This window comes from Giraffa tippelskirchi, chromosome 11 (genome assembly GCF_054371585.1).
Source record: "Giraffa tippelskirchi isolate mGirTip1 chromosome 11, T2T-mGirTip1v1.2.pri, whole genome shotgun sequence".
Classification (NCBI taxonomy): Eukaryota; Metazoa; Chordata; class Mammalia; order Artiodactyla; family Giraffidae; genus Giraffa; species Giraffa tippelskirchi.
Window position 1 is genome coordinate 99364031 of NC_137285.1, and position 26079 is coordinate 99390109.

Consider the following 26079-nt stretch of genomic DNA (forward strand, 5'->3'; position numbering starts at 1 on the left):
TCCAAAGCCAAACTTGCACCAAAAAAGGTCATGGTCACTGTTTGGTGGTCTGCTGCTGGTCTGATCCACTATAGCTTTCTGAATCCCAGTGAAACCATTACATCTGAGAAGTATGCTCAGCAAATGGATGAGATGCACTGAAAACTGCAACGTCTCAGCCAGCACTGGTCAACAGAATGGGCCCAATTCTTCTCCATGACAATGCCCAACCAAATGTCACACAAACACTGCTTCAAAGGCTGAACAAATTGGGCTACAAAGTTTTCCCTCATCTCCCTGACCTCTCGCCAACTGACTACCACTTCTTCAAGCATCTCAATAACATTTTGCAGGGAAAACGCTTCCACAACCAGCAGGATGCAGAAAATGCTTTCCAAGAGTTCATCAAATCCCAAGGCACAGATTTTTATGCTACAGGAATAAGCATACTTTTTTCTTGTTGGCAAAAATGTGTTGATTGTAATGGTTCCTACTTTGATTAATAAAGATGTGTTTGAGCCTAGTTATACTGATTTAAAATTCAGAGTCTGAAACCACAAATACTTTTGTATCAATCTAACGTACCCAAGGTTTTTTTTCTTTGCTGCCTTTTAGATCGAGTAATCTGCAATTAGGAAAAATGAGAGCGAGAAAGCTGGAAACGGGAAGCAGGTCTTGACAAAGGTCAGAGTTCAAGTCCTATGTACACTATGACTCATGTACTCATTGAACAGTGCAGGCCAGGCATAAATTACTGAATATTTCTTTGGGATCAGTAAATAATAAATGTCTTCAATAGGTAATCAAAATAACAAATTAATTATTTTAATAATACCCAATGTTCTGCCATTACCAGCACATGCTACCCTAAGAGAAGAGATTCACTTTAGTGAATTCTACAGTTCACTGCAGTGGACAGTCTAAGTGGTACGTAAGCTGACTCACTGGTACAGGTAAACTATAATTCTGGGATTCCATTTACAAAAGGAGAGAGTCACTTCATATAAAGTGAAAGAAACAGCCACAGAACTAGGGAGAAAAAAAACTGTCTGTTTCTATATCAAAATGGACATTATGAAATGAAAAATAAAATATAATGCAACTCAAAATCTACCACATGTTAGAGGATATGTAGCAAAGACACTTCATCCTCTAATTTGAAAGAGAAACAGAATGATTTCTCCTGTGGATTTGCCTGCCACAGAGTGTTTTGCCTTTCAAAGAAAAGGATGTTAAATATATAAAGCTAGAGGAACTTTAAATAACTGTTTCTAGTCCTTAGATCTATATCTTTGGCTTACTTTCAGCTATCAGCTTATCTAAACTTGACTGATCTTTCAAGATCTATTTTCTCCATGGTCTTCTTTCAGTATGTCATTCCCTTTAACACTGAAGGAACATCTCCCATCTCTGAACTCCTTGTCTATCCCACAGACATGGTGAATGTCTTCTTAAGCACTGTTTGTTGAAAGAATTTATTAATACATGACTGCCTGGGACCAAAGGAAACATCTTTCTAGTAGCATTGTAGCACTGATAATCTGTCATAAGATTTTAAGCCATCATTTTACATCTGTAACTCTTCCCAGGTTTGCTGTATTTTAACATGATATTTATACAAAATTTCAGGAAAAAATTTTCTCTAAGAAACTTATCTTCAATTTTATGACATAATCATTTTCCTGTTCTTCTACTGAATTCCTTTAGGCCAACTACTTCATATAATGTATTACTTTAGTAGAATTAGAATGAAAGTGGTTTCAGCAAAGATGTCTACACTGTACACAAGAAATCTTATTTGTAATATGATATCAAGGTACTTTTACAGAAGAAACGGTGAACTTTTTTTTTTAAATAATAAAAGTAATACATATATCTGGTAAGAAAACTCAAATTCAAAAAAGGATAAAACAAACCATAAAAGCCATCCATTCCCATCTCAGTTCTACCACCTAATGGTATCCATTAACAAGTTCATTGCAAAGACTCCCAGAACTATGTCACACATAGACAAGCAACTTTTCAAAAATAATTACCCAAGTAAAATTATTCAAAAATTTAAGTCACTTTATTTTAAAAAGAAAGTCATATTCATACTACAGAAAATACTCCTGTACTCTATTTAAAATCTAAATAAGTCAGAATGCCTAGCTGGTTACTGGCAAATTGAGTATTTTTCAGCTAAAATAAAATACATCAGGTATACTAGGTATAAAATGTTTTTATATTGTATAAAAACAATTATAACTTTCCAATCTTATAAAGTATCACTCAAACTTTTAAAGTAAAATATTGCCATAGGTATAAAGTCCTGTAAATCACTTTCAGGAGTATCTGAGGACCCAATCTCCAGCTTAAGTCTATATTAAGACAATGAGATGATGGATCATAACAACTCTTGGATAAATTCTTCCTAAGTGAGAGGGAGGGAGCTGGGAAGGGGCACCCACAGGTGCAGGGTCTTTCTCAGGCTGGTATAGTGGGTTTTGCCTCTCAGGGAAATTATTGAGCTAGCAATGAAGTAGTCAGAAGTGGAGTAGTGGTAGCAGCAAAAATAGTAAGTAGATAAAGGCAAAAAAAAGCCACTGACATTGTATGGAATCTCCTTCCTAAAGACTAAATTAACAGTCTCTGACTAGAGAGAAGTTACACTGATTCCTTCTTAGGAAGTCACAGGGTGACTTCACAGAAGCAGTCCAAGAACAGATGAACAAATAATGATTTCTCCACAGGAGAAAGGACTTCTATGTGTCAAAAATACAAGCCTTCTCTTTGAGTCAGCACTGCTGACTTGTTTTACCTTTACCAGGCACTTCAAAAACTGCTTTCCCAAGACAAAGGGATTAGAGTTTTGTGATAGTTACCTCTCCTGTGTTTGTGAACAAAATGGCAAGGAGAGCAGAAAAAGTAAAGAGCTATGAAATCAGAACTTGGCTTCTCTTCAGTGCACTGTCAATAACTCACCTTGTGACTTGAGTCAAAGGTGCCCTGGGACCACCACTGCCTATCTTAAAGACTGTTTCATAGTTCCTTTATCCATTTTATAAAATATACTAGTTAACACTTAAACTCTGAATTAATTTTTAGATAAAAGCAAATTATCCAATTTTAATATCCCATTCTATCTTTCACATTTCTAAGTACAAAGGTTGTCTACGACTCACCTTTCCAGTTTTTGCTGCAGAATTTTTATTTCTTCTTTGAGTTTTCGAATACACTCTCTCTTACTTCGAACAAGCTCTTTGCTCCTGTACATATACCTAAGCAAATAATAATCCCACAAACATAACAATTTATATTTAAAAACATTAATAACACAAAGTTTCAGCAAACTTTGGATACAAGGAACCTGCCTTAATCAGACACAGGTTTAGTTCTATGTTAGCTCTATGAAAACCAGAGTAACATCATATTTAATGATGAAAGACTGAAAGTTTTCCCCCCTAAGATCAGCAACAATCCAAGAATGCTCACTCTTGCCTCCTCTATTCAGTGTTTTTACTGGAGGCATAGTCAGTGCAATAAGGTAAAAAAAGAAATAAAAGTCATATAGATAGAAAAGGAAGTAAAACTGCCTTCATTTGCAGGTAACAGGATCATGTACATAGGAAATCTCAAGAAATCTACAAAAATGTATCAGAACTAATAAGTGAATTTATTAGTAATGTCAAAAGATACAAAATCAATTAAAAAAGAAAGAGGAAGAAAATCTACTGAATTTTTCTGTATACTTGTAAAGGACAAATGAAAAGATAAGTTGTTTTTTTTTTTAAAGCCTTATAACATCAAAAGCAATAATTATTTAGGAATAAACAACCAGATATGTGCAAGAACTGTACACAAAAAATTATAAATCACTGCTGAGAGAAATTAGCAGAGTTGAATAAATGAAGCTATACCATGCTCATGGACTAAAGGACTAAAAATTGTTAAGATGTCAATTTCCCCAAATTGATCTATACATCCAACACAGTCCCAATCAGAATCCCAGTAGCTTCGAGGGGTTTTGACAAGATGGTTTTAATATTTCGATACAAATCAATGAGAATAGCCAAAACACTTAAAAAAAAGAGTAACACAGTAGAAGATTTATACTATCTGATGTCAAGATTTATAATAAAATCACAGTAGTTAAGAGAGTGTGGCACTGTCATAAGACTACACAACAGAGAGAATAAAATCTCCAGAAAAAGACCCACAAATGTAAGTTCAACTAATTTTTTAAAAAAGTATCAAGGTAATTCAGTGGGGAAAAAGGAGCTGTTTAAACATATGATGCTGAAATAACTGGATATCCACATGCTGCCTTACTGCCTCCTGCAAAAATATCCCCTTACCTCATACCATATATGAAAATAAACTTTAAATGGTCATAGATATGAATATAAGAGTAAAAATCACAAAATTTCTACAAAAAAATAACAAAGATCTTTGTGACCTTGGGTGGAAGATTTAACTAGAATACAAAAAGCACAAACTATGAAAGGGCAACTGATACATTCGACTTCATCAAAACTAAAAACTCTTGCTCTTCTAAAAATACTAGTAAAGAAATGGAAGAGACAAACAAAGATAGATTTAGATTTGTATCTAAAATATATAAAGAACTCTTACAACTCAGTATGAACACAATCAACCAAACTATAAAGTGGACAAAAGACTCTTGCTCTAAAAAAATTTACAAATGACCACTAATTAAGCACACAAAAAGATGCTCAGTGTCAGTAGTTATCACGGAAATACAAGTCAAAAGAAAAATAAAGATATTCCTATAAACCCAATGAATAGTGAAAATGAAAGTCGCTCAGTCATGTCCAACTCTGTGCGACCCCATGGACTAGCCCGCCAGGCTCCTCTGTGCATGGAGTTCTCCAGGCCAGAATACTGGAGTGGGTGCTAGCCATTCCCTTCTCCAGGGGATCTTCCCAACCCAGGGATTGAATCCAGGTCTCTCACATTGCAGGTGGATTCTTTACTATCTGAGCCACCAAGAAAAGCCCCAATAAACCCAACAGAATGGCTAAAGTTTAGAAGACTGATAATTTCAAACACTGGTGAGGACTTAAGAGCAAATGTAGCTTTCATACACTGATGATAGGAACACAAAATTGCATAGCCACTTTAAGGAACAGTTTAGAAATTTCTTGTAAAGTTAAAAACATACTTTTTATACAATAACCAGCAATATCACTCCCAGGTATTTTACCCAGAAGTACTAAAAGCCACACCAAAACTTTTATGTGAAAATTCATATTCATTATAGCCTAAAACTGGATACATCTAAAATGTCCCTAAACTAGTTAATGGAAAAAATACTGTGGTACATCCATACAATGTAAAACTACTCAATATTAAGAAAGAAATCACTGATATATGCAACAACATACATGAATTCCAAAAACATTATTCAAAGTGAAAGATGGTGACCACAACAGGGTGCATAATGAATATTAATGTTCCTAATTATAACACTTTATAAATGACAAAACTAGAGGGCCAGAAAATAAGTAAGTGGTTGCCTGAGGGTGGAGAGAAGGGACTGACTGTAAAGGGGCATGGGTGATGGAAATATTCTGTATCTTGACTGTGGTAGTGGTTACTTGACTGCATATATTCATCAAAACTCATTGGCTATACACACTTAAGAATGGTAACATTTCTTTGTATGTAAACTATATGTTGCTAAAACAGACTTAAAATTCTATAAGTCTGTCTAGGATTTTTTCCAGGTATACAAATAGTATTCAGAAGAGAAAGAAATACTCGGCAGCTACTCCACATACTGTTCATCATTGCAGAGAGCAGAGCTTTCACCTAAAGCCCAGCTACTCAATTTGTGGTCCAAAGATCAGAAAATAGCATCACCCAGAGAACTTCTTAGAAATGCAAACTCTTGGGCCCCCACCTAGATCCACTGAATCCAAATTTGCATATTATCAAGACCTCCAGAAGAGTACTACGGACAATACACTTAGTACAAGCTTACTTCTGCTACAGCACATCAAGAAGACAATCAACCACAGAACTCACCTGTCCATATAAATGATCTGAGGAAATTCAAGCTTATTGTGAATTTTCTCTGGCTGACCCAGGGATTGATTGAACTCAAATCTTGAGAGTTCAAAGGTCAACACTGGAGGTAGCTTTGTAAACCAACGCTAAATCAAGAGTAGAAATACAAGAAAGAAAAGTTAAGATTAGCAAACATCAATAGCCAGATTTAAACTATCCCTCATTAGACTCTCCTCTTTTGGTATAGAATTTATATTCAAATCAAATTCATACTGAAAAATTTTTTAAATCCCAAATAGTTAAAATGACCACAAAGAATCATGCCTTCTTACAGAATATGGTTAAACACTCCTCAAGACTCCAAACTTACAAGCCAGTGAACAACATTTTAATTCAACTATCATCGTCAGAAATAATGAGCTTTAAATATGTGAACTGCACCAAAAATCTACATATCATTCACTACATCATCAGCATTTAAGAAGCTTCACACCTGGAGAAAATAGCCCAACCAACAAATCAGAAATTATCTAAAAAGATTAATACGTGTACACATCCTCTATACTACTTATTCACACACAGTTTGAATCCCCTCTACTACTAAAGACAAAACTTGAAATAGCCTCATGATTCTGAGGGTTCTGAAAAAAATCTCTGATTTCCAAGAATTGATGGATCTCACAAAGGATTTCGTCAAATCAACCTATTAAGTTACCCTGAGTTTCAAGAAAAGAAAGTACTGAGGTATAAAAAAAAAAAGATCTCAACTGTCACTGATCATAGATGAGGAACGACTAAACCAGGAAAAGCATTTCTGTTCAATTCACCTGTGTGGCAGAGGTTCATATCAACAAATTTAAAATGTTCCTTTTACCAAAGATGCAAATGGCTATATTCCCTCCACATACCCTTGTCAGCATGAGGTGAATCCAGATAGTCTGCCTGATCACCTCAGAGCTAAATGTAAACAGGCACTATTTTCTTTTTTTTTTTAATAGATTGGTCCTATTCTTGAATAAAAGCCTCCAGAGGTCCTAGTTGCGAATAAACACTCTTTCTCTTTTGTAAGAGCATGCATCAGCTCTGTACAGATGGCACAGATGTTATGCCTCCCAATCAGGAATTAACACGTTCCTTGAAAAGCTAGGGAGGTAATAGTTCTCTCCCTGTTCTAACACTGCTCTACAGCTAATGCACTTCAACAAGGCTCATGTCAGGCTCCCTGTTCAATTCAAGAAAGATTTTCTTTCTCTTATAAGTAATTACTGGATTGGACTCATAAAAAGCACAATTCTGTTTCAAAACGTATGATGAAAGGAGAATAATTCAAGCTGTGTAGTGCTGCTAATTATGCTACAATATAAGTCACTAATTCTGAACCCAATGGGGATGTTGAGATATTAATTACCCTTACTCGCCCTTCACCTTCCCCCTTTCTTTCCATCCCACAAAAACAAATAAATGAATCCTACATTTTAAAAAATTTAAAGCAAAGGCAGAATTTACAACTGAGAACAGTAAATACTATAATAGGGAAGATATTCTAAAAGCATATCAAAGGAATAAATCACTGTATTTTTACCCTCCGAAAATATGGAGGCAGTGGGTTCTCCCTACTCAGGTACAGGTAGGCTTCAACAGAAAGAGAGAAACTTGATCATACTTAAAACATCAGAGGCAGCATACAACCTTTATATGATTAACTCAAATCATACAAGAATTTAATTATCAAACACTAAGACTCACTACTCTTACCAACTCATGAGACACTTCAGACTAGCACAAGTCCTGCTAAGTATAAAAAGTTACTTAATACATGATGTGAAAACAGTTTGCCCAAAAGCTCAGTCCTATTTAACTGGCTTTGTCATTGGCAAAAGCAAAAATATCCAACTCACCTCTTGTCCATATTTCACTGAATGATCGGAAGGAAGCAGCTCAACGTCACCCTCCACCATGGCCCCTTCTAAACATTCGTCTAAGTTACGATAACCGTTTACCTGAAGCGGGTACTGGCCGAAGGTCTCGTTGTTACAAAAGGGCTTTCCTAGGCAAAGAGACAGATTGCTGTTTTAAAGGCATCACTACTGCTTTCTAAAGCTTTTTTCCTGGCACCACAGAAACAGTATCTTCTTAATTCAGCAATTTGCTGAAAACAGGTTAGAAGTGTACATGGCCTTGATGAACCAGTGGATCCATGTACAGATCACTGACAACTGCTAACCTCACAAAAAAGAAAGACAACCAGAGGTAACATGCCTTCTAATCAAAGACTGTCCCGCCATCTACAGATTAGTCTCGACTAATTATAAAGCCTTCCCTGAATCTGGCCAGTCTGGATCCAACTATCAATTTATGAAATGATGAGCAGAGAGGAGTATGTTAAACTATATCACAGATAAGTGAGCAGCAAAATTTTAGACTGTAGAGAATATAAGAGAACAACCTAATTTCTTTAAAAAAAAAAATGTATTTCAAGGAAGAAAGAATGGGGGGTGGGATAGTCTGAAGATTCTGGAAAAAACTGAAAAGGCATATCAACCAGTCACAAATGAAGCACATTTGATCCTGATTAACACAAACTGTAAAAACATATACACATAGGGAAGTGCACTTATCTTTACATAAATAAAATTATTTATTTACATACACAAAAAATTATGAAACAAATAGGGTATTTGAACACTTGGCTAGTTGTATACGACAGTAAGAAATGCTGTTTTGGGGAAGTGATAGTGGATGAGATTGTTTTAAGGAGGCTATCAGAAAGGGTAGAAGATGACAAGGGTTAGATGGGGAATGACTGGCCGTGTGTCTGATACACAGCTAGATAAGCCACTAGAGGAGACACACATTTTTTGGCAGTCTGACTCAATGAAACTTTGAGCTTAGATATTATGTCTGAAAAAACAGAGAAAACTGATAAATATCAGTGTGCGTCTGATATTAATGCCAGGTTTGGGCTGGGCAATATCATACAATTCAATATAACAGCTCTGTGACAAACACTGTGTCCATTTTACAGATGAAGAGACTGAAGATCCATGATCCAGGATCATGGAGCTTGTCCATGATCACACACATCAAAGAGGCAGAACTGGTATTCAGACCTGCATCTGTCTGACTCCCAAGCCTCTTCACAGTAAATACACATGTGGTCACAAGTCGAGAATGAACATTTAGAGCAGAGGGTTTACCTTCACGAATCCCTTCAGTGAGGAAAGTACCATAGAACAGCTGCACCATTGGGTTTTCAGATTTGTTCCTGGGATTGCTACTTTTAAAACAAGGAAACAGTTCTGTATCATTTGAGTGAGGTAAGCAATATACTAGACCAAACCATCATTCAAAAGCAAAAATAAAACATTTTTTAAGAGCCAGGTATGGTCTAAAGTAAAGGATTAGTTACTCACTGAACAAGTTTAGTTCAAAACTCACTGATAAGTATATGCCCAGCACTGTACTAAATTCTGGAGACACAAAGGCAACAGGCATGATCCCTGGCCTTAAGGAGCTGAAAGTCTAATAAGGAAGTCATACATGCAAATACATGTATGTGTGTATATTTAATAGATAACATCCATATCCAGTGACAGAAGTATATAAGGTACAGAAGTTGTATAAAAGCAAGAATGAGCCCTCTTGTGCAGTTTTTCAAATGAAAAAGTCTTCCTGGTGGCACAACAGAAATGGAAAGAAAACAGTTTATTTCTATAATCCCTTCTTAAATGTATTGGAAAGCTGTTTTATGATACATACTTCTTCCACCTAGAGTTAAAAAAAAGCTTACGGAACAAATACCTCTGCATCTGCATTTGGTAAGAGGTATTTGTATTTTTTGCCTTGAATTTTACTTCTGTCAGTGACTGAAACAATTAAATTCAATGTATTCATATTATACCTCCCATTTTCACGTCAAGGATTGATTTGACCTATACACGTGCTATAGCACAGGTGTCGCCTTTTAAAAGTTAATAGCTATGGCCCTTTTAGTAAAATGTTACAGGTTAATGTGATTATCTAAAGAGGGGAAAACCAAAGGCAAGGGTGATAAACAATGAATAGTATGAGTGGTTACCCCACGGGGTTTGGTAAAAATCAGTAATTTCTACTTGAGAAGAATAATCTCCTGTATCATCATTCTCAGGGAACTGCTATGAGTAGGAAAATGTACAAATCCGCAGCACTCACTTAACATTAACAGCTAGCTGGAAGGCGTCCTCCAGCCAATCCAGGAGCTTGTGTGTGAACTCACTCACATCTTGCTGTAAGAGAGGCACAAAGTGCAGAAGAGTTAGATGCAACACTGTATGTGGGCAAATGAAACTCTGCCCTTAATCCACCAATGAGTAAGGCTCTATTACTGTGCAAGACTTCTTTTTCAGGTCCAAGTATCATGAAGATACAAGAACACTGGAGCCCAACAGCTGCAGACAACACACAAGGTGCACTAGTGGATCTCTGACTAGAGGAAATGGAATGCTGCCTCTTCCAGCCACATCTATTTGTAACAAGATATCAAACACATCTTCCAGCTAGGCCTTTCAGAAAGGTTCAAAGAACAGACTATAGTCCTCTAGAATAGGAGATCTGTAGGGAGAAAGGAAACTTTTTGAAATGTTCTGAGAATTCTGTAGAACTACAGGACCTTTAGACAGAGAAAAAAAAGTAATTGTATGAACAGTGCTAGTTTTGATTTTAATAGGAAATAGGGAAAGGAATAGACTTGTGACTAGAAAAGAAAGATTGCTCAGAAAAGCTACTGAACTCAGGTTTAGACAGTTTTAAAATTAGGATTTCGATCTGGGCCATTCCAAGACAAAGGTGCAGAAAAAGGATGGACTTTCTTTTCCGCGGTGACCCTTTGCCATGATTCACTGAGGTATCTTCCAACCTCCTTCTTTCTACTTCAACAGTCCCTGGAAAATTCTATCCTTTCTACTACTTCTTTCCTTTAGAACTGCCAGCCTCCTCTACACAACACACATATGCATGCACATTCTTTTTACCACCTGTTCCTTAAGAATTAGAAAGGCCAAAGCAGGCACTAAAGTCCTATACCGTCATGTTCACAGCTTATTATACGGCTGAAACAAAGCAGCATCATAGCAATAGTCACAAGGCATCACTGCAAGCTCCAGGACTATAGGCTTCCTGTACCTGCTGTTCCTCAGGTGATCGGAACGCTCCCTTTAAGAGGTCCAGGGCTGCTGAAGGGTCTACAAACTTGCGATTTGATCCCATCATCAGAGCGAACAAATACTGAAGTTCCTGCATAAACACGATATTTCTCTTTTCCTGAAAGAAAGATAGCCATGTGTACTCTTATAACCTCATATCTGGAAAATTAGAACGCATAAAGAGAAAAGCTGTTAACGATCACTCCCTAATTTACATTTATGAAGATCTAGATTGGAGTCAGGTCTCAAACTATTACAGGTAGATTCTGATAAGGGCTGTGGTCGGGACTGCCCTAAACTCAAGACTACCTGTGTATTGACAGAGCCAGAGAGAGAATACTGTCAGAAAGCAAAAGTGTTCCCTTTCTAAAGCCGCTGCCTTCCCTCCTGCGGGAACAGCATCACCAAGGTGAAATCTTGGCGGGGAAGGGTTGATCTGGGCAGGAGGCTACCCCCTCTGGCAAGAATGAGCTGAAGTCTCTTCTATGAAGGTCCAGGCCTCCAGCGTCACATCATCCACTCTGCATCACTCAATGCGAGTGGCTGAAGGAGCCTGAAGGAGGCCCAGTGGCAGAAAAGCTGAGGCCACCAGAGTGACTTGTTGCTTTTTTAGAGCTGCTTTTCTCATTTTACTCCTGCTTAACTTCACATTTTTGTAAATCCTTGTTTCTTGTCACAAAGAAAGAAAAGGGGTCATCAGGAAATGGAAACAAATGTTGCAGAAGCCAGAGAACATCACAGTCACCAGCTTGAACCAAAATCTAAAGGCCTTTGGGATGAAAGGGGCTGAACAGTGAAGACTCCTCAACACCAATTTACCGTGTGACTTGGACAATTTTCAAGTACATTCTGTGGTAGACTATAGCTGAGGACAAGTCTTCGGAATTCAGGCAATTGAAACAGAGACTGAAATAAAGAAGGAAATGGATTAATAGCCTTTCTTTCAAAATAACTGCAGCAAAAAAATATTTTTTATCTTAAAAATATGTGTATAACCATTAACTTAGTAATTCTATTCTAAGGAAATAATGGCTATGTATAAAAATTTAGCAGAAAGAATGTTAATCCTTTTTAGGGAAAAACTAGAAACAACCTAATGACTTATAGGGAAAGATGAAATAAACTATAGTGCACCTGTGCAGCAGATTATTATACAGTCATTAATACTGCAGAAACAATGTTTTCATAAAATGGACAACTACACAGTAAAAATGAATGATCACGAGTTACATATATCAACATGGATGCATCTCAGAAACATTCTGTGTAGAAAAATAAGAGAACTATGCTGTGTGTATGAAGTTTAATCATATAAAACAACATGGCACATACACCTATTTAGGGTTACATACACCTGTGGGTGAATCTAGGAAGGCGGGGCACATAACGGGCAATGGGCATAACAGGGACTCAATAGTACAGGGATCTGAAACATTTCTTTCTAAAACTGTGTTCGTTACTCTCCACTCTTTGTCGTTAAGTACTGTGTGTATTTTAAGAAATTATAACGGTAGATATCTCGGACTGGCAGAATTAGGGAAAGGAATTCCTTTTTATTGCTTGTACATTACACATTTTTCCAACTATGACTAACTCTCTTTTGAAAGCTGATGTTTTAAAAAAATCTCTTGTATGACTTAAATCCACAACCCAACATACTCCTCCAGTGAAAAAGCCTTCCAGCCCATAGACTGGAACTCTTGAAGCGGCAGCCTGGGTGGACAAAGGGGCCTCCGACCTCCCACACTCCATCACAAGCTCTACAGGTTTCAGCCAATAGTACACCTGGACTGGGAACATCACAAGCTCTATTGGGATTCAGCCAACAGGAGGAGTGGACACCTGGCCTGGCAACTTCAGTCGGGTGCGGCTGGGAGAGCCAAGTTCTGTCTGGAGCCAGGGCTGGGATGCTCAGCTCTGCCTGCCACCTGCTGTCTTCTCTTCCCACCTCCCCTCTCTGCCTAGCCCATCTCCACTCCTCTCAGCTTCATCCCTGCTCTGCTAAACAGGAAACTTCCAGGACTTCTCTCCCACCATGAGAAAAATGGTCTTACATTCTCAAGTCCCTTCCCTGCACCTCTGCAGCTTCACCAAAGTCTGGCTTCCCCCAAAGATGCTGTGATTCTTAAAAACGACAACAGCGTGAGTTAACATTACTCACATTTCCCAATCCAGTACCGACTGGCCCTCCACCATCTGCTTCTTCTCCTGAAGTCTCTCTAGCACTAATTACATCCTCCTCCTCCAGGCATCAGAGTTTAGAACTTCAGAATAATCTTTTGACTCCTTTCCTTTTACTAATCACTGACATCCAGTAAGAAGCCCCTTGCACTCTGCCTCTGGGGCACTGTTTGATTCATAACCACCTCCCCTCCCTTAGCTCCAAGCACCTAATTCAACTCCCTCCTCTGCACACATCGTCTCCCTGCCTCCAGACCAGCCCACTCTCCACACAGGTCCTTCTCACTATCTTTCTAATACGTGTGACCAAAACCGAGTTCCTGAGTCACTGAAGACGGTCATGTGGTGAGAGCTCTTCTGACCACCCCAAGTCCGCCATTCTTCCTGGGTGACTTCGGTCAACATCCAACCCATGGGACACCCTCTCAGCTCTGCCTTGGGAATCAATCAAGGTTCCAACCTCTCCTCCACTCCCGCGGCCACCAGCCTGGCCCAGGCCAGCACGCCTCTCGGTGACAACTGCGGCAGCCTCCTTCACATGTCTCAACACTTGCATCCTCACCCTCTGTTCTGCTCTCCTCAGTGGCCGGAGGGAGCCTTCGAAAACTCAAGCCAGAGTCCATCACTCCTCTCTCAGAACCCGCACGACGACTCCCCGTGTCACTCAGAACAAAAGTCAAGTTACCTCTCCAACAACACCTCCGATGACCCTCACCTCCACTCCAAGCATTCCAGCCACTCGGGACTCTGAAGTCCCCTGAACACAACAAGCTTGCACCCATGCTGGGGCCCTGCGAGGCACGTCCCGTCGCCTGGAACAGCCCCCACTCCCAGCAGCTATGGGCTCACTCCCTTGCCTGCTGCTCCTCAGGCCTGCACTCCAGTCTCAGCCCCTCAAGAGTCCTGGCCTGACCTTGCAGTCAATGTGGGAAACTCCTCCCGCCCTCCCGAGGCAGCTCCAGTCTCCCTCACCATCCTCTCTTTTCCACCACAGCGACCACAGTTTAACATAGTATAGAAACTTAGCTATCTAGTTAACTGCTGCTGCTGCTAAGTCGCTTCAGTCGTGTCCGACTCTGTGCGACCCTAGACGGCAGCCCACCAGGCTCCCCCGTCCCTGGGATTCTCCAGGCAAGAATACTGGAGTGGGTTGCCATTTCCTTCTCCAGTTAACTAGAAAGGTTTTTATTATTTTCTATTTACTGTTCCTTGTCCAACTTGCCTCACAAGAATCTACCTTCCTAAGGGCAAGGCTCAGTCTGGGTTTGGTTCACTTCTGTATCTCAAGGGCTCAGAACAGCACTAGGCAGCTGTCTGGCTTATATTCATGGAGGGAACACAAGTACTTTTGTTCAGCCTGGGGACCTCCGGCTCCCTGAGCATCTTACCTCTCATGATCTCCTCCTCGGCCCCATTTCTACAGCCCCATCCACACCCAGGATACGTCAATGCCTGAAACAACTGCCAGCGCTCAGACCACAGATTCAGAAAACTCCCCTCTGGAACCATAGCCTGTCCTCTGGCTCTTGTGTTCAGGGGCCCACAGGACACCTGTGCTCCGACGTCATCAGGAACCCAAGCAAACGAGTATCTTCCCTGTCTCCCCAGTCATTACCTCCTTCTTGTCTTCATTTCACCCTCTCCCCAGCTTTGATCCCATGATCTCTAACCACGCTTCGTTAAATTCTCAAAGTGCCCTTTCGTGCTGCCATCTTACCCAGCAAGTCCTCCAACTTAGATGAACTTAATTTTCCACTTAAGCATTGTGGAGCATTGCCAAGAGAAACAAGTCTCCACGAAGCAGGGCACACTGATACCACCACGCATTTAAGTCTAGAAGCTCAAGCAGAGCTTCATATTTTTAGAAATTCTACTACTGTGGTCTGGTGCCAACTGGTTTCCCGCTGTTGACAACTATTTTAAACTTTCACCCTCTTAAAGAGATTCTGTCAACTTTTCCACGCTGTCTCAGGAAGTGGTGCTTATTTCAGAGGAAAAAATGACTATTAGGAACCATTTCAACGTGAGTTAGCGTCATCACTTCTTCCTTGTCCTCTGTTACTCTCCTGCCCTCCTGCTCCTGGAGGCCAAGCCCTCCCCACACACTCTCTGTCCCATCCTCCCATGCTTTCTCTCAATTCAGAGCGGGGTCTCAGTCTCCGTCAATCTCTCTCCCTCTCTCTCAAAAGGAAAGAACTGACTGATGTCCCTAATTCCTGATGAACTTCCTAGATCCTACTCTCAACCCAGAAGCCAGTGAGCCTCTTAAAGTGGAAGCAGAATCACAGCACTCATCTGCACCAAACCTTCCAACACTTACCACCTCTCATAATTTCTGAATCCTCATCATGACCCCCTGGTTCCCCCGTCCCCCCACCTCTGTCGTCACTGTTGTCAACTCCTCCTCCTTGGTTGCTCAGTCTCAGCTTTCTCCCTATTTCTCAACGAACTAAGCTCCTGACTCTGAGTCTCTGTACTTGTCGTCCCCTCTGTCTGCAGCGTTCTTTATGTGATCACATGAAACGTTCTTCATGCCCTCGCGTAGTCCAGCCTCTGCTCAGACGCTCACCGTGGCAGAAGGCCGCACCCAGCTCCCCCGAATACACAGCACCGCTCCCCTCTCTAGTCCCTCTTACTCTTTCGTCTTCATGGTCCTTAGCACCACCTGATAATGTAATTTGTATCCTGTATGTCCCATTCTTTTCAAAGTAAACCCATGGGAGTGTGGGCCTTGTTTTATCTACTGCTGTTTCTCCAGTGCTAAAACAGTGCCAGGCAAGGAGTGAGCTGAAGGAACGTATGGATTTTTTAAGTGGAAACAAAGGATTCAGTTTTTGGCTAAGCAGTTGGGTCACTGTCAAGTACTATGAAGGAGAAGCTTGCAGGATAGGGTAAAGTGCTACACTGCAACCACGTTAAGTTTAAGAGGCAACACCCTCCCCAGGGTAATTCATTCATCCATCCACGGGGGGTGACCACCAACTACAGGCTACTGATTCCCAGAATTTTATCTACAGCCCAGGTGTTTTCACTGAACAAGAGATTCACAAAGATAACTGCCTACCCAGTAGTTCCATGTGGACCCTACAACTCAGCATGTTTTAAAACTAACCAAAAAATAAATTAATTAATTAAATTAAAAAAAAAAACAAAACAAAAAACACAAAACTAACCAAATCCCACGTTTAACCGACGTGCAAATTATTCCTCCTCTGGTGTCAAATGGCACTGTTGTCCACCTGGTACCTTAAGTCAGAAATCTGGTCTTCCTCAGCCCTTCCTGCACATATCCCTACTATGTTGCCTGCCATACCCTATACATCTGATCTCCTGAACACCTTGAGAATGTTTTTACTCCCACCTTCCATGGTTTATGCCACTTTTCCATCCCAGGCCGCCACTATTTCCTTCCTGCTTGATCCCTTACAATAGCCTCTCAAAGACTGATTTCTCCTTGTTAATTAACTCGTGCTCTGCTGTAATACACCACTCACTCAACCTATTTAAAAACACAGACGATTTGTTTTCAGTTCTGCCCACTTTAGACATCAGAGCGTCTAGGTCCGAAACATAAGAAAGTAACCAAAATACAATAATACCATGGGGAAAACTCTCCAGTTTTATCTGCTCCATTTTTTTCAAAGCTGTGTTTCTCATATTTCAGCTTAATACATTACAAAACTGTCTCCAGAAGACACAGTTGTCTCTTAAAAATTTCATACCTGAATAACAGCACTAAACCAACATGTATTGCCAACGTTTTTCAGCCCAACTGGCCAACCATCAACTCGTCTCCAGTCATTGGGATTGGGATTTTCTCCCCAGACTTCACAACGTTTTCTCTTTGAGCGTTTAGTTTCTGCAGAGGTTGCCTCATGCATCCTATATTGTGCCAACATACCACACATCAAAAAAGAAAAGAGTTAAACAATAATATACTATAAGGAGGCTGTAGGTAACCTTTCATAGGTAATTCAAAATGCCGGGAAAACTACTAACTGGGTTATCATTGGCCGTATCATAACTTTAAGTTTTAATATAAATGAAAAGTAAGGTTTAAACATAAAGTTGTTAAAATCCTTCCTAACAGAGATTATTACCAGTAAGGCCCCTGATGGAACAAGTTAAGACTCAAGACTATTGAAAGTTTTACATTTCAACAAGAGTGCCTTATTTCAGACTTGCCATTGAAAGAGGCAAGAGAGACACTCTGCTAAAGATAAGAGCCTCCAAACTGTTTAACACACATACCATGGTCCTAAGCAACTCAGCAATAGGAGGGAATCAACGTGTCTACAGACTAACAGGCCACCCCTGGAACTGGGTATTTGTGAACAACACCAATCACTAAATCAGTACCAGTTCAAAAAATATATCCCCCTAGTCACTTCTGAGACAGGGGAGTTAATGATAACTTTTATTTTCAAATAGCCAAAAACGTAACTCTCAAAGTTTACAAAGCCTCAAGGTTTATAAAGAGAATACCAACTCATAGATATCTTAAAAAAAAGAGAATATGTATTTATCAGATATTTGCACTAGTCTGGTTTTCATCCTAGCAACTGAAAACTACAAAACCTTGCAGTTTCTACTCAACTCAAAGACAGCAGGCTGCAATAAGACTCTTATCATATTTAGCTTCTTCAAAAGTGAACCAAAGAGTAAGTAAGCTAACGTGAATTTAAATTTTCTCGTAAAAGAAGTTCCATTTAGGTGCAATTAAAGAAGCCTGGCGAACTGTTTCACAGAGATACTGCCTTTGACCTACACACTAAGGTGTGGCGCAAAGATTATAAATTAAGTCAATAACCTGTTAAGATCTCTTCCATCAGCTTGAATTTTGGGGGACTCCAGCAGACTCAAAGCGATGGCAGCCTGAAGATCATCCTTGCTATCATGAGTAAGGTCTATCACTTCTGTAAGATAAACGGAAATTTAATTAGTCTACATGCAGGAAACATTGTCTGTCTATATTGAAGGCAAAAAGGTAAAGAGAGTCACAAAATTAGATACACTCCCTAGCTCTCACTACAATGGCTCATCTGTGCAAAAACAACTTTATTACTCTGTGCCAGAGTCAAAGTAATAACTTAATACCACACTGTAACATTAAGATTAGCTAATAATACAGCAGTAACAAGCTGCTGCTGCTGCTAAGTCACTTCAGTTGTATCCGACTCTGTGAGACCCCATAGACGGCAGCCCACCAGGCTCCTCTGTCCCTGGGATTCTCCAGGCAAGAATACTGGAGTGAGTTGCCATTTCCTTCTCCAAACAAGCTGCTAAACTGCAATGAATCAAATACCCCCTTTTGCAGGTCTTACTTCACAGTCAGAAATATATCCCATACCTGTAGGTTAAACAGTACATTTATTTATTATAAAATAGCAGCTAAAAGTTGAACATTCAAAAAATGGTACTTTCAATCTCACACAAACTATTCTAGAGAATAGGGAATATACTCCTCAACTCATTTTACAGTCAGTCTAACACCTTGCTACATCGCAAGCTAATCAAGGACAGTAAGAGAAAGGCAAAACGACAAACTCACGCATGATCACAGATGTAAAAAGCTTAAATACAAGCAAACAGAATCCTGCTAACACACCACAAAAGATTATATATTAAGAGCAAGCTGAATTCACTGTAGGAATGAAATACTGAGTTAATGTTAGAAAACAGACCAGTAAAATTCATTATCTAAACAACTAAAGGAAAAAACGATCATATCAATAGATACAGAAAAAGTATTTGATAACATTCAACCTCTATTAAGGAACAAAAACTCCAAGCCAAGGAGGAAGAGAAAAAGAGTATTTTTAGGCTGTGAAAGAGTTATCCATGGAAAACCCACAGCAGACTTTACACTGACTTGTGAAATTTCCTCTAAAACCAACAGTAAGATAAAGACTCTTGTGAAGGCTTTCTTTTACTCACCCTAGCTCTGAAGGTTCCAGGTAGTGTGATAAGAAAATAAGATAAAAGTTTAAAAAATAAAGACTGCAAAGTAAGAAACAAAACTCGTAATTCACAGATACAATGAAGCCCAAAATAATCTATAGAAAATGGACATAATGAACAGGAGGTGGTTAAATAATCGATGAACAAAAGTTAAATGAATTGCTACACCTGAGCAATGAGATAATTTATCAAGAAAAAAATCACAAAGAACACAAAACTAATAATCAAGACCTTGTCTACCAGCCTAAGGATAAATGTATGGATCAATGGAACAGCATCAGTGGAACTGAACTGAGGGTCCAGGAATAAACCTCACAGTTGTAGTCAACTGATTTTCAACACAAGTATCAAGACAATTCAACAGAGAAAGAATATCTTTTCAACAAAAGGTGCTGGGACAATTGGATATCCACAGGCAAAAGATGACTTTTAACTCCTTTCTCACATCATTTACAACTCAAAGTGGATCAAGCCCTCAAGATAAGAGGTAAAACAAAACTCGTAAAATAGGTAAATCTTTATGACCTTGCATTAGACAATGGCATCTTCCAGATGACACTAAAAGTACAAGAGTTAAAGAAAAAAACAGATAAATTTGACATCATCAAATAAATATCTTTGGGCTTCAAAGGATACCATCAGGATAGTGAAAAGACAACCCACAAAATGAGAGAAAAATTTTGCAACTCATGTATCTGGTAAGGGAACTATGTACAGAATATATTAATTCCTGCAACTGAAAAATAAAAAGACCAACTTTAATATAATAAAACAATAAAAATTAAAAAACCAACTTTAAAAACAGGCAAAGAATTTCAATGGTCAGTTCTCCAAAGGAGATACACAAATGGCCAATAAGCACATGAAAAGATCTTTCACATCATTCAGTTCAGTTCAGTTCAGTCGCTCAGTCGTGTCCGACTCTTTACAACCCCATGAACTGCAGCACACTAGGCCTTTCTGTCCATCACCAACCCCCGGAGTTTACCCAAACTCATGTCCACCAAGTAAGTGATGCCATCCAACCATCTCATCCTCTGTCGTCCCCTTCTCCTCCTGTCCTCAATCTTTCCCAGCATTAGGGTCTTTTCCAACGAGTCAACTCTTCACATCAAGTGGCCAAATTATTGGAGTTTCAGCTTCAACATCAGTCCTTCCAATGAACACCCAGGACTGATCTCCTTTAGGATGGACTGGTTGGATCTCCTTGCAGTCCAAGAGACTCTCAAGAGTCTTCTCCAACACCACAGTTCAAAAGCATCAATTCTTTGGCGCTCAGCTTTCTTCACTGTCCAACTCTCACATCCATACATGACCACTGGAAAAACCATAGCCTTGACTAGACGGACCTTTGCTGGCAAAGTAATGTCTCTGCTTTTCAATATGCTGTCTAGATTGGTCGTAACTTTCCTTCCAAGGAGTAAACGTCTTTTAATTTCATGACTGCAGTCACCATCTGCAGTGATTTTGGAGCCTAAAAAATTAAAGTCAGTCACTGTTTCCCCATCTATTTGCCATGAAGTGATGGGACCGTGTGCCATGATCTTAGTTTTCTGAATGTTGAGCTTTAAGCCAACTTTCTCACTCTCCTCTTTCATTTTCATCAAGAGGCTCTTTATTAGTTCTTCGCTTTCTGCCATAAGGGTGGTGTCATCTGCATATCTGAGGTTATTGATATTTCTCCCGGCAATCTTGATTCCAGCTTGTGCTTCATCCAGCCCAGCGTTTCTCATCATTAGCCATTACAAAATTCAAATCAAAACCACAATGAGATAAACATTTCACAACCACTTGGATGGCTAAATAACAAGTGTTAGTGAAGATGTAGAGAAGTTAGAACCTTGTGTAGTGCTAGTGGGAATGTAAATTGGTGCAGTTGCTGGGGAAGCTAGAGGAACAGAATTTGGCAGTTCTTCAAAACGTTAAACACAGAAAGTTTCATGACAGTGATTTTTTGAATATGATACCAAAAGCATAGACTAAAACAAAACTCAACAAATACAGCTAAATCAAGCTTTTTAAAAACTTTTAACAGCATGAAAGGACACAATCAAAAGAGTGAAAAGACAATCTACAGAATGGAAGAAAATATTTGCCAATTAAATATCCGATAAAGGGTTAATATCCATAATATATAAAGAACTTCTACAACCGAACAACAATAAAAACTGAACTAATCTGATTTTAAAATAGGCAAAAGACTTGAAAAGACATTTCTCCAAAGATGAAGTAACATGGCTAACAGGCATATGAAAACATGCTCAATGTCACTAATCACCAGAGAAAGTGCAAAGTAAAACCACAATGTGCTGCTATCGCCTCACTTACATTAGAATGGCCATCAAAACAGCAAAAACCAGAAAATAACAAGTATTAGTGAGGATTTGGAGAAACTGGAACTCTTTTGCGTTGTTGGTAGGATTATAAAATGGTGCAAATGCTACGGGAAACAGTACAGAGGCTCCTCAAAAAATTAAAAGTAGAACTCCCATATGATCTAGCAATCTCACTTCTGGGTATATATCAGGGTCTCAAAGAGGTATCTCCACATCCAAGTTCAAATGGCTCTATTCATAAGAGTCAAGAGGTAGAAGCAACCCCCAATATCTATTGACAGATAAATGGATAAACAAAATTTGGTATATACATACAATGGAGCATTATTCAACCTTAAACAGAAAGGAAATTCTAACATGCTACAATCTGAATGAGCATTAAAGACCATATACTAAGTGAAACAAGCCAGGCACAAAAGGACAAATACTCTATGATCCCACTTATAAAAGGTATTTAGAGTAGTCAAAATCATGGAAAACAGAAAGAATGGTGGTTGCTAGGAGAGGGAGTAATAGGGAATTACTGTTTAATGGGTACAGGTTTCAGTCTCATAAGACAAAGAAAGAGTTCTGGGGATGGATGGTGATGACAGTTGCACAATGACATGAATGTACATAATACCAGTGAATTATATGCTTAAAAATGGTTCTGATAGTAACTTTCATGTTATGTGTAATTTACCATAAGGAAAAAAATTGGAAAGAAAAGAAAGGAAATCCTGTCACATGCCACTACATCGATAAACATTGAGGACATTATGTTAAATGAGATAAGCTAGTCATGAAAACATAAATACTATATGGTTCCACTTATATGAGGTATTTAAAGTAGTCAAATCCATAGAAGTAGAAAGCAGAAGGCTGTTACCAGGGGTGGGGTAGAGGGCGAAAAGGGCTGCTTAATGGGAATGAAGTGTCAGATTTACAAGATAGTTGTGGAGATCTTTTACACAACAATGCAAATATACTTAACACTACTGAAATATACACTTAAAAATGGCTAAAATGTAAATTTTGTTAATGTGTTTTTACCACAACTGAAAAAAATAATTCTAACTAATAAATTACAAGGTAATGATATATTAAATATTATCATTTTGAAATCTCCAATAAAATAAAGAATCTAAGCAATAATCACCAATGCTGGCTGGAAACACTAGGTGGGGAAATTTATGATAAATGAATCAAGCTGCAACCTGAACACACTAACAATTTTAACAACACAAAAAGGGGGTGACCAGACATTATTTGCGTCTTGATATGACAAAACAGGAGAAATATACACAATACTACCTATGACACTGTCATGCCAGACAAGCACCTAAATTAACAGGAAAGACAGAGGACATAAAACTTCATTAAAGTATACCACAGGAATGCAAACAGCAAATTCCAGAATGTATGAAACATGACAGAAAAAGAGATGGGGAATTTATAGATAACAGGAATCTTAAAAACGTTTCAAACATATTTTTTAACATATACTTTTTATTGAAGTATAGTTGACTTACAGTGTTTCAGGTGCACAGCATGGTGATTCAGTTATACAAATACACATGTATTATTTTTGAAATTATTTTCCATCATAGGTTATTACAAGATATTGACTATAGTTCCCTGTGCCGTACAGTAAACCTTTGTTGCTTCATGCATTATCTATTTTTAAATTAGAAATCAAGCATTCTATTCATACTAAGTCAAACAAGTAGAATCAAAATGTCATAATTTTTTTAGTTAGGCAAAAATTCGTAAGTTTTCTAAAATATATATATTATACATATTTATATATATGTATACAAAAGCTTTTCTACTACACTTGATAAAAGCTTGAGAAAGAAAATTTAAAAAAGAGATGGAAAAGTTGGAGAACATAAACTAAATGAAATGGGAGTAATGAATATGAAATAGAAAAAGTGAAACAAACTAGATAAAAGATCATCATATAGTCCAGTTGTTTTTAAACATGACTGCTCATTAGAAACATATCTGGAGCTCTGGAGAAAATAAGCAATACCTGAGCATTTGTATTTTTCAAAAAATTTCAAGATAATTCTGGTATGCTGCTGCTACTGCTAAGTTGCTTCAGTCGTGTCCAACTCTGTGCGACCCCATAGACGGCAGCCTACCAGGCTCCGCAGACCCCGGGCTTCTCCAGGCAAAAACACTGTAGTGGGTTACCATTTCCTTCTCCAGTGCATGAAGGGGAAAAGTGAAAGTGAAGTCGCTCAGTCGTATCCGACTCTTAGCGACCCCATGGACCGCAGCCTACCAGGCTCCTCCATCCATGGGATTTGCCAGCCAAGAGTACTGGAGTGGGTCGCCATTGCACCTGGATTTTAAAAACTGATTTTTTTCAAAGGTTTCTCTATTAGATCCTAGTTTTGGTGATATAGAGCTCTACCATTTTTCTGTTGACAATCATGATACAATGGTATTAAACAAGTGATAGTTACATAATCACAATAGTAAACGATGTTTATCTGTTTTCACAATCAATAGCCAGATAAAAAATAAAAGATAATTACAATTGCAAGCCATAATGAGAACATGATTAACTGAATAATATAAAATAATTACATACAATTTGGGGGGGGGGGTCAAGCACAGTGATATGGTAAATGGAAGTGCATACATGCACATGTTTTCATCTGCCCAGCAAGTCTGTGTCTTTTGGTTGATGCATTTAATCCATTTACATTTAAGGTAATTATCGATATGTATGACCCTATTACCGTTTTCTTAATTGTTTGGGGTTTATTTTCTGTAGGTCTTTTGCTTCTTTTGTGTTTCCTGCCTAGAGAAGTTCCTTTAGCATTTGTTGTAAAGCTGGTTTGGTGGTGCTGAATTTTCTTAACTTTTGCTTGTTTGGAAAGCTTTTGATTTCTCCATTAAATCTGAAGGACAGTCTTGATGAGTAGAGTATTCTTGGTTGTAGGTTCTTCCCTTTCATCACTTTAAATATATCATGCCATTCCCTTTTGGCTTGCAGAGCTTCTGTTGAGAAATCAGCTGATAGCCTGATGAGAGTTCCCTTGTAATATTTTATTTGTCTTTAATTTCTGTCAGTTTGATTATATGTGTCTTGGTGTGTTCCTCCTTGGGTTTATCTTTCCTGGGACTCTCTGTGCTTCCTGGGCTTAGCTATTTCCTTTTCCATGTTCAGGAAGTTTTCTGCTATTATCTCTTTAAATATTTTCTCAGATCCTTTCTGTCTTTTCTCCTTCGGGACCCCTATAATGTGAATGTTGGTGTGTTTAACATTGTCCCAGAGGTCTCTTAGGCTATCTTCATTTCTTTTCTTTCTTTTTTCTATATTCTGTTCTGTGGCAGTGATTTCCATGACTCTGTCCTCCAGGTCTTTTATCCATTCTTCTGCCTCAGTTATTCTGCTGCTGATTCCGTCTGGTGTATTATTCATCTCTGTTTGTTTGCTCTTTAGTTCTTCTAGGTCTCTGGTAAATATTTCTTGCATCTTCTCAATCTTTGTCTCTACTCTCTTCTGAGATCCTGGATTATCTTCATTATCATTATTCTGAATTCTTTTTCTGGAAGCTTGCCTATCTCCACTTCATTTAGTTGTTTTTCTGGGATTTTTTCTTGTCCCTTCACCTAGGACATAACTTTCTGCTTTTTCATCGTGATTAACTTTCTGTAATACAGTTTTTGTTTTAGCTGCTGTGAGAGTGTGCTGCTTCTTGCTTCTTCTGTCCACCCTTTGATGGCTGAGGCTAAGAGCCTTGTGTAAGCTTCTTGATGGGAGAGACTGGTGACAGGAAAAACTGGGTCTTGCTCTGCTGGGCAGGGCCTTGCTCATTTAATCCAATTAGCTGCTGACAGATGGGGTTGCACTCCTTCCCTTGTAGTTGTTTGGCCTGAGGCAACCCAGCCCTGGGGTCTACAGGCTCTGTGATAGGGTTAATGGCAATCTCCAAGAGGGTTTATGCCAAGGGGGACCCTCCAGTGCCCCCGTCTCTGTGGTGAGCCCCTGACGACCCATGCCTCCACAGGAGGCCCTCCAACCCTAGCACGTAGTTTTGGTTCAGCCTCCTGTGGGGTCATTGCTCCTCTCCTCTGGGTCTTGGTGCACACAAAATTTTGTTTGTGCCCTCCAAGACTGGAGTCTCTGTTTCCCCCAGTCCTCTGGAAGTCCTATAATCAAATCCGGCTGGCCTTCAAGGACAGATTCCCTGGGGATTCCCAGTTCCTTTGTCAGATCCCAAGGCTGGGAAGCCTGACATGGGGTTCAGAACCTTCACAACAGTGCGAGAACTTCTTTGGCATTACTGTTCTCCAGCCTGTGGGTCACCCACCCAGCGTGTATGGGATTTGATTGTTTTCATGCCTGTATGCCTCCTGCTGTCTAACTGTGGCTTCTTCTTTTTCTTTGGCTGTGGGGTGTCTTCTTCTGGTGGGCTCCAGTGTCGTCCTGT

The 26079-nt window shown here is 39.1% G+C and overlaps 1 protein-coding gene across 50 annotated transcripts in view; it reads right to left on the reverse strand.

Moving 5' to 3' along the window:
* USP28 (ubiquitin specific peptidase 28) overlaps positions 1-26079 on the reverse strand; it is a 69718-nt gene that overhangs the window by 17972 nt on the left and 25667 nt on the right. For 20 of the 50 annotated variants that reach the window (XM_081544754.1, XM_081544769.1, XM_081544756.1 and 17 more), the window contains 9 exons: positions 18163-18268; positions 17075-17234; positions 11991-12077; positions 11152-11289; positions 10183-10256; positions 9189-9265; positions 7890-8038; positions 6010-6137; positions 3144-3239 (listed from right to left, as the gene is read on the reverse strand). In XM_081544754.1, coding sequence (XP_081400880.1) covers positions 3144-3239; positions 6010-6137; positions 7890-8038; positions 9189-9265; positions 10183-10256; positions 11152-11289; positions 11991-12077; positions 17075-17234; positions 18163-18268 — 1015 coding nt within the window. Of the gene's footprint in view, positions 1-3143; positions 3240-6009; positions 6138-7889; positions 8039-9188; positions 9269-10182; positions 10257-11151; positions 11290-11990; positions 12124-16464; positions 16521-17050; positions 17235-18162; positions 18269-26079 lie in introns of all 50 variants that reach the window. The other 30 variants (XM_081544768.1, XM_081544755.1, XM_081544745.1 and 27 more) reach the window with 6 other exon arrangements.